The 13,991-nt window shown below is 44.1% G+C and overlaps 1 protein-coding gene across 10 annotated transcripts in view; it reads left to right on the forward strand.

The window, feature by feature from the left end:
• Window positions 1–13,991, forward strand: part of dst (dystonin) — a 99,275-nt gene that overhangs the window by 78,322 nt on the left and 6,962 nt on the right. For all 10 annotated transcript variants that reach the window (XM_028987978.1, XM_028987987.1, XM_028987985.1 and 7 more), the window contains 23 exons: window positions 546–764; window positions 960–1,163; window positions 2,140–2,371; window positions 2,456–2,682; window positions 2,809–2,931; window positions 3,073–3,174; window positions 3,591–3,692; window positions 4,021–4,194; window positions 4,285–4,440; window positions 4,990–5,187; window positions 6,092–6,220; window positions 6,889–7,059; window positions 7,764–7,919; window positions 8,153–8,359; window positions 8,545–8,664; window positions 9,945–10,114; window positions 10,653–10,812; window positions 11,836–12,030; window positions 12,128–12,256; window positions 12,521–12,664; window positions 13,272–13,460; window positions 13,545–13,674; window positions 13,774–13,931. In XM_028987978.1, the coding sequence (XP_028843811.1) occupies window positions 546–764; window positions 960–1,163; window positions 2,140–2,371; window positions 2,456–2,682; window positions 2,809–2,931; window positions 3,073–3,174; window positions 3,591–3,692; window positions 4,021–4,194; window positions 4,285–4,440; window positions 4,990–5,187; window positions 6,092–6,220; window positions 6,889–7,059; window positions 7,764–7,919; window positions 8,153–8,359; window positions 8,545–8,664; window positions 9,945–10,114; window positions 10,653–10,812; window positions 11,836–12,030; window positions 12,128–12,256; window positions 12,521–12,664; window positions 13,272–13,460; window positions 13,545–13,674; window positions 13,774–13,931 (3,795 nt within the window). The remainder of the gene's footprint in view (window positions 1–545; window positions 765–959; window positions 1,164–2,139; window positions 2,372–2,455; window positions 2,683–2,808; window positions 2,932–3,072; window positions 3,175–3,590; window positions 3,693–4,020; window positions 4,195–4,284; window positions 4,441–4,989; window positions 5,188–6,091; window positions 6,221–6,888; window positions 7,060–7,763; window positions 7,920–8,152; window positions 8,360–8,544; window positions 8,665–9,944; window positions 10,115–10,652; window positions 10,813–11,835; window positions 12,031–12,127; window positions 12,257–12,520; window positions 12,665–13,271; window positions 13,461–13,544; window positions 13,675–13,773; window positions 13,932–13,991) is intronic.

Below are 13,991 nucleotides of genomic sequence, written 5' to 3' on the forward strand. Positions count from 1 at the left end.
ATCCTTAAATCCAGAGTTTGAAGGTCTGAAAAATACAGTAGACCCCAAAAAAAATTTTTTTTGTTGTTTTTTTCTAAATGAAAATGAATCAAGCCAATAATCTGTGGGTCACGGCAAGCTACGCACTTCTGGGTTCACTGGAAATGACTCACAAATAAGAAACCCAAAAAATAGTCTAGACACGCCTAAACATAGGCTAAAATATGCTGTTGACAAATGCTAAACAAGAGCAGAAATTTAGAAGGAAAATTAATATATAAAATAATTATATATTATTTAAGAGAAAATACAATTCATATTTTATTTTAGAAGTGTATCTGGCCCTCACAGTGTCTCCCGAGAAAAACTCTGGCCCTTGGACAAACGTAAATGACAACCCTGATGCCCAACCTTAAATTTGATGAAAGGCCTTAAAGGTCTTAAAAAGTCTTATATTTGGCTCCCTTAAACCAGCAGATACCCTGTGTATAATGAATATGAAATATGAAGGGTTTTGTGGAATTCATCTTCAGTTAAACCTTGTTTCCCTCCGATTAACTTACTAGGCCAAGATCCAGGAACTCCTGGACAAGTACAACGTGGTCAGTCAGCTGAACTCGGAGAGGTGTCTGCAGCTGGAGAGAGCCCAGTCCCTGGCCACTCAGTTCTGGGAGACGTATGAGGAGCTTTGGCCCTGGCTACAGGAGACCAGAGCCAACTTCACCCAACTGCCCCAGCCTGCCATCGAGTATGAGGTCCTCAGGCAACAGCAAGAAGAGCTTCGGGTACGATTGGCTGGAATACTACACAATATAGCTCTGAATCCTATTCAGATTAATTAACTCATCTCTGTTTTATTTAAATATGTTTTTAGTCCAGTTTGATTGAATGTCTTTTCTGGTTAATGTAATAATCTGATTTGTAATAATCCACCTATAACAATATGCATTAAACCACAATGATATTTCTGTCCCCTTCAGCAAATGCGTGAGCTGATTGCAGAGCACAAGCCCCACATCGATAAGATGAACAAAACCGGCCCTCAGCTCTTGGAACTCAGCCCCGTTGAAGGGCTGCCAATCAGGGAGAAGTACACGACCACAGACAAGATATACGCTCAGCTTAAGGCTGACGTCAAGCAGAGGGCAGGGGCTCTGGACGAGGCGATGTCCAAATGCACACAGGTGCTTTTTCTTTCCACATCAACTCACGCTGATGGTCATATGTTGCTGAAGCTTTCCATGTTCTCTCTTCTAATGATCGTGTTTAGATGGAGGTCAGGAAGGCATGCATGGCAGAGTATTTCATATTGCCCCTGGCAAAATTTGTGTCTAATGGACCCTTCACACGCTTTGCAGTGCATTTCTTGAGTTATACTGGACAGAAGTTCATTTCAGAAATAGCTCGTGTTTATCTTAAGTGAAGAGAAAAGCCAAACCTTACACGTAGTGTTTTGGGGTCTGTTTGATGACCATCCAAAACTATGACAGCAACTTAATGAGAGGAGCTGCTAAAGAGTCTTGGTAGATGGGCTTTATCATTGGCCATTAGCCTCTGGAGTTATTAGTTCTTAGTCATAGTGTTTCTTTGAAACAAGACCAGAGAGAGAGCTGATGTAATGCACATCTGACTCCCAACTGAACCTTTCAGCACACACAAAGTGAAAGGGTTGTGAAAGCAGTGGAATTTATTACTGGACAGTGGACAGATTACGCCTATGGGTCTACATTACAACCTCAAAGGTGTAGTCTGGAAAAAAAATGAAAACTGATATCAAGTGGTACCTATGTGGCAATGGCGGTAGTTTCCCGACCACACTCGTGGTGGTATTGTAATCCATTTCAGAGGGAAATTTAGTAGCTGCTCACTGCATTCTTTTTAGAGCCAATATAGATTTCCAGAGTGATACAGGAGACACTCAGGGTTAAGTGTCTTACTTAGGGACACAATGTCAGTAAGTGGGGTTTTGAACCTTGGACAATAATTGGAATTATATGATGAGGATGCAAAAATAAGATCAATCTTTTAGTCCTCATTGTCAAGGTTTTTGAAGACGTATTTTTCTAAATGGACGTTTTGTGGTGGAAGTCAAGGTTCCTACTACAAAAAAGTTAAAAGTGTTTAATGTATTAAGGTTTTTTTTTTTCGCTGTCCATGCAGTTTCACGACAAGATTGACCCCATGATGGAGGCCCTGGAACGGATAGCTGAGCGCCTGCGCCAGCCTCCCTCCATCTCGGTGGAAGTGGAGAAGATTAAGGAGCAAATCTCAGAGAACAAGGCTGTGACCATGGACCTGGAGAAGCTGCTGCCGTCATATGATACTCTTCGGCAGCGTGGGGAGGAGATGATCGCTCGCTCCGAGGGTGCCGACAAGGACATTTCTGCAAAAGGTCCGAAAGGAAATGTGAATGTAACGCTGAAGACGACCAGTTTTTGTGCAACGTAAGATATTGTTGCATTTTCTTGACGTGCAGCTGTTCAAGATAAGCTGGACCAGATGGTGTTCACCTGGAACGACATTCAGGCCTTGCTGGAGGAGAGAGAGGCAAAGCTGCTGGATGTCATGGACCTAGCCGAGAGATTCTGGTGTGACCACTGCGCTCTGATCAACACCATCAAAGACACTCAGGACCTCCTGAAAGACCTTGAGGAGCCTGGAGTGGATCCGTCGGTTGTCAAACAGCAGCAGGAGACTGTAGAGGTTAGAGGTTATATATATATATATATAAATATATATATATAAACCTTTTTTAAGGACAATTTGGCCACTTTCAGAATAAACTATCCTGGATGGGTTTGTCTGATCTGGTCTCGTGTTGTTCCCCAGAGTTTCAGGGAGGAGATTGACGGACTCCAAGAGGAGCTTGTTGTTGTACAGAACCTGGGGGAGGAGCTGATGACCGCATGTGGAGAACCCGATAAGCCAGTCATCAAGAAGAGTGTGGATGAGGTAAGAATTAAATATAAAAAACGCTGCAGCCAGTCACTAATATTTGTGTTAAATTGGTCTTACATTTTGGATTGAAGCAATGTTCAGATATCCCACGAACATTGACTCCCAAGTAAAGCTGCTGCTGTTGTCTATTGCCAGGTGAACTCTGCTTGGGAGACCCTGAATAAGACATGGAAAGAGAGGGTGGACATGCTGGAGGAAGCCATGCAGGCAGCGGTGCAGTTTCAGGACGGCCTTCAGGTACGTCGCAGTCAGCATAAACTGAGCTTGCAATACTGGACATCACAAATGCACTTTTCCGCCATTAACAGTGATGTGCGTCGTCACACTCCGTTCACCCTCCACTCTGTGAATGCTGCTACCGACTCACTTCTTGGAAAAGAAGTGAAATCCACAATCTGTTCGAACGAGAATGAATGCTATCCATTAACAAGTTGCCATCAATGCTTGTGCCATTAATACGGTCCCAGGACCTTCATTTGTTTGCATTTGAAACCCAACACACACACAGGGATTTGCATAGCAGGAATTTCCGGGAATTTCTTATTTGGGCTCATTATCCACATTAAGGAACGTGAAAGGTCTGAATAGGTTTTTTTTGTCCTTAAGTAAACAGACATGCCTCTGTTCCTCACCTTGCATTGTTCCGCATGCAGGGCATGTTTGACTGGGTCGACATCCTGGAGGGCAAATTGGATTCAATGCCACCCGTGGGCACAGACTTGGAAACCGTGAAGCAGCAGATCGAGGAGCTCAAGGTACGGTTCAGCGTCTTTAAATGTGCATAGCACTGAAGGTTTTCCCCCGTCTATATAACTGATGGGTACTGACATGGTACTGACACTGTAGGTACTGACACAAAGGCCAAGAGCTGATAATAGCAGTGAGACCCTATTGTTATTTGAGGTCTGTGACACAAATGGCAGGTGTGTTTGTGCAAGGACGCTCGCAGAAATCAGTTCGCCACAGTGTTTTGGACAGCAATGAAAGGCCGGCGTTTGATGTCTTCTGAGGTCCACGTAATGGCACCAGTGGCGCTGTTTAAAACCGGTTCGTCACCGTGACGACTCTGTCGTCCCATTGCAGGAGTTCAAAGGCGAGGCATACCAGCTGCAGATCGAGATGGAGCGGCTGAACCACCAGGCGGGGCTGCTGCTGAAGAAGGTGGTGGAGGAAATGGACCGCAGTGCCATCCAGGAGCCCCTGGCTGAGCTCAGGATGGTGTGGGATAACCTGGACGAAAAGATCATCCACAGACAGGTGAGGGTTCCGGCAAATATTCGGATATCGGCACATATGATCACAATGGGATTTTTGTAACTACGTTTGTACGTTTGTGTGTGTTTTCAGCACAAGCTGGAGGGGGCGCTGTTGGCACTAGGGCAGTTTCAGCATGCGCTGGATGAGCTGCTGGCTTGGCTGACCCACACCGAGGAGCTGCTGAACGAACAAAGGCAGGCCAGCGGGGACCCGAAAGCCATTGAGATCGAGCTGGCAAAACACCACGTGAGACCAGACCACATTTTTGATCGTTATGACAGAATCATTCAGTCATATTTAAGCCAGACATATTTGACCACTGCTTCCTACTGTAAGATTTTGATGAGTTTGGTATGGGCCGCGTCGCTCTTCTGCCTCCTGGTTTAAACGTTTCTGCTCATCAGTGCTCGTGTGCAAATGAAGCATGCAGTGCACTGCACTTGGGTTTATTTGAGAGATGGTAAACACTTGTGCACTTAAACTAAGCACATACACAATCATGACAAGCACACAAGCCTGTACCAAGTGTAGGCACTGACATGTCTCTGGTTGGATTCACCTGTTTATGTGAGGTTTCCTCCGGGAAGACATTCTGTTTCCTCTCCCTTAAAAGGCTTTGTGAAATGAATGCTTTATAGGTTTTGGAATGACATGAACCATGCATAGTGGGGAGGAACCTTTTTACAATCCCTGAAGTAATGAAGGAGTGAGGCAATCATCTGACTTTGCTCTTAAATGGGCATCGGCAAGCTTTATCTATACTGAGCGAAATCTGCGTTTTGGGACTATTTCCAGGTGCTGCAGAATGACGTTCTGGCCCACAAGAGCACTGTGGAGGCTGTCAGCAAAGCTGGCAATGACCTGGTGGCCTCGAGCGAGGGTGAAGAGGCCTCTGGCCTGCAGAGCAAGCTGGAGAACCTCACCCAGCGCTGGAAGAGCGTCCTGGAGAAGACGGAGCAGAGGAGGCAGCTCTTGGACAATGCCCTGCTGCAGGTCGGTTTTCCCATAAGCCCCCAGACATCCTTTCCGTTCGCTCTCCTGGCAACCCCCTGGTATCTGATGGCATGAGTTTTACTCGTGCACAAGAGAATTGACAGATGTTTCTCACCCCAGGACTGGAGGAATTCAGACTGTACAAAATCCTAAAGACTGTGGGGAGGGGGGTTCCCTTTGTATCACAAATCTTACAGCTCAAGAAAGAATGCTTTTGATGCACATCTGATGAAGGATAATGGCTACATGCTTTCGTTTGTTTAAAGAAATGGATTTTAAGAGTGTGCTGTGATTAGCTCAGCCGTCCCATAGCCAAAACTTCACAAGGGTGCATCGTAACGGTAAAACTATGGACAAAACTGCTAGAACTGATGTACCTGGCCAAATCGTAACAAAATTCTGCTGCCTTTGACCTTATACTGGATCAGAAGAAACATAATAAAGTATGAACGCATTAGAAAAACAACGACTTCATATCACAGCTGTTCATGGGTAGTAGTTCTTTGAGTTTTCTGAAATAATAAATGTCACCTAGTCCCCTATTATAATGGTTTTCTGAGTTGCACGGGGTCGTAGTAGCCTAGTGGGTAACACACTCGCCTATGAACCAGAAGACCCAGGTTCAAATCTCACTTACTACCATCGTGTCCCTGAGCAAGACACTTAACCCTGAGTGTCTCCAGGGGGGGACTGTCCCTGTAACTACTGATTGTAAGTCGCTCTGGATAAGGACGTCTGGTAAATGCTGTAAGTGTGAATGTAAGTGTACTGTTTCTCTTCAGTAAGACGAACAGGTAGCTGTGCTACTGATGTTCACAGGAACACCTTATTAAATGTTTAGAGCAAACTCATCCATTTGTAAATGGGCCTTTTTTTTATCCCCATTGTCACTTTTGCGTTGCAGGCCCAAGGTTTCCACGGGGAGATTGAAGACATGCAGCAGTGGCTGAAAGACACAGAACGTCAGCTGTTGGCATCAAAGGCAGTGGGAGGCTTACCAGACACTGCACGGGAGCAGCTTAATACCCATCTGGTATGTGTTTAAGAATACGGAGACAAACCCCATTGCAGATGGCGAGCTTGTTAGGGTCCGCCGGGGACATGTCTGTATTTTTGTTTTTGTGTTTGTTTGTGGAGACGAAATGGTATTTCAAGGAGAGAAAAAAAAAGCCCTCAGATCCCATTTAATGCCTTTATAAGTAATAAAAATGTTTCGATTTGTGGCATTTTTGTGTTATGTAACTAAATTGCATTACATTATAACTTTTCTTACAAAATTCAATGCGTTTTTTTAGTACCAGGAAACGTTCCATAGACAGTAGTGTTAATGTTGAAATTGAGCTTTATTGTCATTTCAGTTATATACATGTTAGACAACGTTTCTCTGGAACCTGGTGCTACGTGTACCGTTTAAACAACGTTGCATACTGACATAAAGTGCACGTGTGCGACACAGACAAACTGGGCAACATGAAGTGCAAACAGGGGACACAGACAGTGCAAGATTAACAAAAAAAACCATGTAGACAACAATGAGACAGACAGCGCGAAACTAGTGAAATGAATAACAAATGTGCAAAGTAAAATTGTGCAAATATTTTATTGTATTGAATGTATGGAATATACCGTAAAATGGATCTCTACAAAAGAAATATGACCTATGTATGTTCTGTATATTATATTATTATGTCTTTCCTGCAGGAGTTATGCCAGGCGTTGGAGGCGAAGGAGGAGTTGTACCAGCAGTTGATGCTGAAGGGCCAGCAGCTGGTTGCCATGACCCCCGAGGGCCAGGACAGCATCATGGAGCAAGACCTCCGCAACTTGCGGGAGAAGTGGGAGTCTGTGCAGGCCAAGGCAGCCGAAAGAAAGGTAGATGCACCCCATGCCACGAAGCACTCCTGTAGTATATGTAGTTTTCATGCCTTTAGTTTTGTTAGGATGGGAAAGTAAGACAGTAGTGACAGCATTTGTCACATTTCCACAAATATGAATATTACCCTGACCAAAACAACATTAAAAGAAACCGAAAGAGGAGGTGACTAATTTGTATTATCTCATTACTGGTCCTTTCATAAAAATTAAACATCAAATCCATGTGATTTAGTGGGTGTATAGGCCCCAAGTACCTCTCCCTTGTTCACACTTTTCTTCCACTTTTTCATGACATATTTCTACACAGTCAATAAAACTTTTTTGCAGCGTAAACGAGAAGGTGCGTTAATCCAACCTGGCTCTACATTATCATGGCTTATGGAAACTCGTGGCTGAAAATGGACATTACGCCATGGAAGCCCCCTTTTTCCAACTTTACAATAGGGGCTGCGGGGTGGCACTACACAATACTAGTCAAGTTGTTTTAATGTTGTGGATGATTGGTGTTTCTACATTGTTAAAAGGGCTGTGTTGTGCTCCAGAATAATGGCATCGGACATCGAATCAAAGCGCCGTGATCTAATTTATGCCGCCACAATGCTTCCGTTTGCACTCTGGGAAGAGTGCTGTCATGGCAACGCGCTTCCTCAGCCCATGACAGGGTCAGCAGACGGTCAGGTGACGATGCTCCTTCACTACAGGTGAAACTGGAGGAGGCTCTGGCCATGGCCACGGACTTCCACAACTCGCTGCAGGACTTCATTAATTGGCTGACCCAAGCGGAGCAGACCCTCACCATGGTGTCCCCTGCCTCCCTCATACTGGAGACCATCGTGTTTCAGATAGATGAGCATAAGGTATATGTGTGTGTGTTTGTTTCGATCAAAATGCCAGGCATGACCACTTGACTTAATTTGTCCTCAGTGATGAACCGATCACTGGGCACTAATCTAATTACAGAGCTTCGTTTGGTTCCCACCCTGGAATCATTAGCTAACATAGGAACGTGCTTTATTGATCTGGCCGCTCCACTCACTATGGAAACTGATTATGTCCTCTGGACCATTAAGCTTGTGACTCTCCCCTGTAGGTGTTTGTGACCGAGGTCAACTCCCACCGGGACCAGATAATCGAACTGGATAAAACAGGCACCCACCTGAAGTACTTCAGCCAGAAGCAGGATGTGGTGCTGATCAAGAACCTGCTCCTGAGCGTGCAGGGCCGCTGGGAGAAGGTGGTGCAGCGGTCGGTGGAGAGAGGGCGCCTGCTGGACGATGCCAGGAAGCGGGCCAAGCAGGTATAGCATGTCGGAATAAAGAATCTGGCCTTTCTGTTGATGAATATCATGGAGGTTTCATTCTATAAACTGAGATATTTTGATGACTGAAAATAAGATAAAAAAGAGGAGAAAAAGGAACGGAACGGCACATACTGCCGTGCTTCATAAATAAAGCTGACAGCCTCATTTCCTTCCCTCTCCAGTTCCACGAATCCTGGAACAAGTTGACGGAGTGGCTGGAGGAGTCGGAGAAGCTTTTGGACTCTGAGCTCGAAATAGCCAACGACCCCGACAAGATCAAACTGCAGCTGGCCCAGCACAAGGTGAACTGGCCACTCCCTGACAAATAATAAATATTACCACCGTGACCCACGGCCCGGCGTGGAGCTTGCATGTGAAAACCATCTGCGCCACTGCGATCATTTATCAGGCCCCTGTGATTCACCACCACATCTGCCCTCACAAGCTTTCCTGCTGCGAGTCTTCAGACGGTGTCTGTAGTGGCACCAGCGGGGTTTGCTAATGATCTGCTAACAGCCCTTGGTGAGGCGAATTCCCCTAATCCCCCGGCCCTATAATCCTGGCATGTACAGAATGTGTAATGGTTGGCCCTGATTTCAGATACTTTAAATCCATGCAGATTACACACAGTGCAATACACCCATGGTGGCGTCAGATCTGCTCAAAAGGAGGAACATCACAGAGCGCTCTCTAATTCATGCAGATTTTGTTGATTTATGTTTCTCTCTCTCTCTCTCTCTATATATATATATATATATATATATATACACACAAAGCATAAATATATATAATATGTTTCTCTCTCTCTCTCTCTCTCTCTCTCTCTCTCTATATATATATATATATATATATACACAAAGCATAAATATATATAATATGTTTCTCTCTCTCTCTCTCTCTATATATATATATATATATATATATATATATATACACAAAGCATAAATATATATAATATGTTTCTCTCTCTCTCTCTCTCTCTCTCTCTCTCTCTATATATATATATATATATATAGAGAGAGAGAGAGAGAGAGAGAGAGAGAGAGAGAGAGAGAAAGAGAAACATATTATATATATTTATATATCTTCCCAACAGGAACTCATCGTCTCTTGTCCAGGAATGTGCCAAACACACAAATAATAATTATTAAAAAGTGGCAAAAATTTAAATTCAGATTTTCAGAAAAGCTGTTGACATTTAGATATCTGCTACAAAAAATGTAAACAGATGGAAACCAATACTGTATTTACTTTATTTTTGTGTGTCTTTTTCTATACGCACAATATATTTTTTTTTATTGAAAATAAAGAATGTTTAGCAATAAACATTTTGGGCAAATCAATATTTGATTAGTGTTTGGCAGCTATTTTGCTTGCAGTACAAATAATAAATGGTTTTGTTTTCAATTTGTTTGTATTGGTGGCCACTGCACTGTTTAAGACTATGTTAGGTGACACCATACCTTCTCGCACTGACTAGTTGATTTGTCCGAGTGGCGAAATCATCTTTATACATAATGGTTTGGGAAAAGATAACATGTTTCATCCTAAATGGCTGAAGAAAGTTGGTGTTCCATCGCAGGAGTTCCAGAAAGTCCTGGGCAGCAAACACTCTGTGTACGACACCACCACCCGCACAGGCCGAGCCCTGAAGGACAAGACAGCACTGCAGGACGACACCCAGAAGCTGGATGACATGCTGAGTGAGCTCAGGGACAAATGGGACACTGTGTGTGGGAAGTCCGTGGAGAGGTAAGGAGCCCTGAGGGTCCATGATGATCCGTTTGGTACCAGGATCAAATGGTCGTCGTTCCCACTGTTGAGAATCACCATCATCAATTTTACTTTTGTAACACACCCAGTTCATTCTGGTATTTCATCCTCAGGAGAGATCCGTGTTGGGTTTCTTCAGATTCATAGTCTTTGAATAGTGTCCTTCAAATCAGGTCTAGTCCAAATACAAGCCTCTCTCTCGGATCATTAATTGAACAGTTAATAACAGATGCTAAATCTGTGTTTGCTCCTAATGTACATGACAGTAATGTGGACTAGTTGGGTTCTCTTTTGGATTGGGAGCCATTTAACACTAACAGCATCTGGAAGCAGCAGAGAAAGGCTTTCTGCATGTTTAATTCTAATTTCTTTAATTAATTATCAGCAGTAGCCTCGTGGGTAAAACCCTCAACAATTAACCAGACAACAAAGTCACAGGTTCAAACCCCACTTACTACCATTGTGTCCCTGAGCAACACAGTTTGAATCCGCGTGCCCTCGTTTTCTTACTCTACAGGCAAAACAAACTGGAAGAGGCGCTTCTGTTCTCTGGTCAGTTTACGGACGCCCTTCAGGCTCTGATAGACTGGCTTTACAAAGTGGAGCCCCAGCTGGCCGAAGATCAACCTGTACACGGTGACATAGACCTGGTCCTCAACCTCATTGACAGCCACAAGGTACGGTTGCAACACCAACTAAACTTTAAGTGCAAGGCCACACCCAGAAACTATGTTGCTGTTCTTTTAACTCATTTCCTGTGCATGCAGTTATTAATAGTTGTTAAAAAAAAAAGCCAAAGTTTCACATAGTGATGGATTGTGGCACAGGGATTGGTGTCACGTTCCTTCAGCTTTTTGCTAGGGCAGAAGAACATGTGACATGACAGAGAAGCTGGTTCCAGTTTGCAGGGAATGGTCAATCGAGACTCCAGGCAGGGTGTCTTAGTTACTATAGCGAAACCAGACGACCTCTTCAAGAGCTCTCACGATACGATGCGCTGAGCAGCTGATGAATGACATGGGGTTCATGGGGTTTCTTTGGTAAGACATCTGCTGCAAGGCGGAGAGGCTGAAAGATTTTCCGTCCCCTCCACTCTTATTAAGGGACTAACTTCACAATCACTGATAATTTCACCTCATTTTCTTGGATCCAAGTGAACCCCAGAGCTGGATAAATGATCCCCGGAAAGGACGTGTCTGTGTTTATTTCACGGATTGTGCTGGAACTGCTGAATGACATCATTTATGTAGAGTACAAGTGGAAACAAGGGATGGTGGTTGAAGCATGATGATTTAGGGAGACACATTAATGTTTCAGTTTATAGAAAATGTCAATTTTATATTGGACTGTCATATGCTGTATGCTCGAGCCATCTCATTTTGTAATTTTCAAACTTGTCGAATTATTAAAGAAATGTATATTTATTACATTAATTACAGGTTTATTGATTCCATATGTAATTTCTTTTATTTTATGTGTTTTATTATGCAACCTTTATCTGAGTCTTTAGCAGTGTCATGTGTGGCCCCTGCTTTGAGATTCAAAATGCTTGTTTCTTTATGCTGATAGACTCAGATCCACAGAATCTATTTAAAATGTTCCTTGAATACTTCTAAACGAGCCAGAGGTTCTAATTTAGAGCCATTAGAGGGAAATGGTGTGCCGTGGAAGACAACTTGGCTGTTTTGGGTGCTGTGCAGGTCTTCCAGAAGGAACTGGGAAAGAGGACATGCAGCGTCCAGGCCCTGAAGCGCTCTGCCCGCGAGCTTGTGGAAAACCGCCACGACGACTCGTCCTGGGTCAGAGTTCAGATGCAGGAGCTGAGCACACGGTGGGAGACAGTGTGCGCCCTCTCAGTGTCGAAGCAGACCCGACTGGAGCAGGCACTATGTCAGGTGAGATACCCGCAGCATCCTTGACAGGAGCAACGTCCACAGTGAAGAAGGAGTCGCCGTAATCCTCACTGGCTCTCCTGTCCTGTGCGTCTCCCAGGCGGAGGAATTCCACTCCACCGTTCACATTCTGCTGGAGTGGCTGGCTGAGGCTGAACAGAGTCTGCGTTTCCACGGCAGCCTGCCTGACGACGAAGAGGCTCTGCTCGCCCTTATTGAGCAGCACAAGGCAATCCTCCTCTTTTTTTTTTTTTTTTTTGCATGAGAAGTGCAGTGTGTCTTTAGCGCACACATACTTTTTTTGACAATTAGTTGTTTTTTTTTAACAATTCCTGCCAAAATGGGATGCATCAAAAATGAGTTCATATTTGAATCTAAAAGAGTCCAAGCTCATTAAATGGTATATGTTTTCACCGAAGAGAACCTGGGGAAAAGCTTGTTGGCTTAGTTTGTCTGCCAGGTGAATAATGGAAATTTGTTCCTCCTGCTGCAGGAATTCATGAAGAAACTGGAAGAGAAGAGGGTCGCCCTGAACAAAGCAACGTCCATGGGGGAGGCCATCTTGACCATCTGCCATCCAGACTCCATCACAACCATCAAACACTGGAACACCATCATTAAAGCTCGGTTTGACGAGGTCAGTAAGCTGGTCTGCCCTGCATATGTTTCCTACACTGAGCTGGCACTGCCTATGAACATCTATGACTGGATATATTACTGTCCAGATTGGCTGAGCCATGGCATCACTATTCCGAATTCATATGGCTATGTGAATGTATTTGGCATGTCAATCTAACTATTTAAGTGCATATTTTGTAATGACAGTCACAACTAATTGTTCGGACTAAATATTAAACTTTATTGCAAATTATTTTTCTCATTTGTTCAATTGTGCAACTTAAAAAAAAAAAAAAACTTTTCAGGAAAAAAAACTGCAGGTTCAGATGCCGGTGCACCGATTAACTTTTGACTCTAGTATCATACAACACTTTCTGAACCGTGTTGATGATAATTTGTAATTATAATTATTGTTTAATTATTGTTTAAATTAAAGTCTGAGTGGGCTGGTACAGATTGTGCAAATAACAGGTGATTTGATAACACTTGCAAGGCAGTAAACATGGCCACATGTGCATGATGTAGGCTGGAGTCTTTTTCCATCTGGACGTGGCTTGGTTGGTGAACATAAACTTTTGTCCAGATTGCATGAACGAATTAATGAATGAAGACATTTTGAACATCAGGTCCAGGCGTGGGCGCGGCAGCATCAGCAGAGGCTAGCCGGTGCCCTCGGTGAGCTTCAGGCAACCCAGGAGCTTTTGGAGAGCCTGCTGGGCTGGTTGCAGTGGGCGGAGACCACCCTCAATGAGAAGGACCGGGAGGCCATCCCTCAGGAGATAGAGGAGGTCAAAGCACTCATTGCTGAACACCAGGTAAGGGCTTCAGTCTTCAGATTCCGGATCCTTTTTTCACAAGAACACCAAATCTCACATGCTCCATCTGAATTTGCTCCACAGGCTTTCATGGAAGAAATGACCAGGAAGCAACCGGATGTAGATAAAGTGACGAAAACGCACAAAAGAAAGGCTCCTTCGGAAGCTCCCATACAGTCCCAGATCCCTGTTTTGGATAAAGGACGAGCAGCAAGTAAGTTATCAAAGCAAATAACTTTCACAAATATGATCTGAAAATATTGCAATGTTGTTGAAGACTGATGCACAATATGGTTGCCCTGTTGTGTTTAAGGAAACAAGACCCAAGCCATGTATCCTGCTGGTAACCAGACACATATCGAAACAAAGAATCCTCGGGTCAATCTGCTGATCAGCAAGTGGCAGCAGGTGTGGCTGCTGGCCCTGGAGAGGAGGAGGAAACTCAACGATGACCTGGACAGGCTAGAGGAGGTGTGGAGAGCATGCTTGCATTATAACTATCATCAGATGTATAGTTATAGTCCTTTATAC

Source organism: Denticeps clupeoides, chromosome 8, assembly GCF_900700375.1.
Source record: "Denticeps clupeoides chromosome 8, fDenClu1.1, whole genome shotgun sequence".
NCBI lineage: Eukaryota > Metazoa > Chordata > Actinopteri > Clupeiformes > Denticipitidae > Denticeps > Denticeps clupeoides.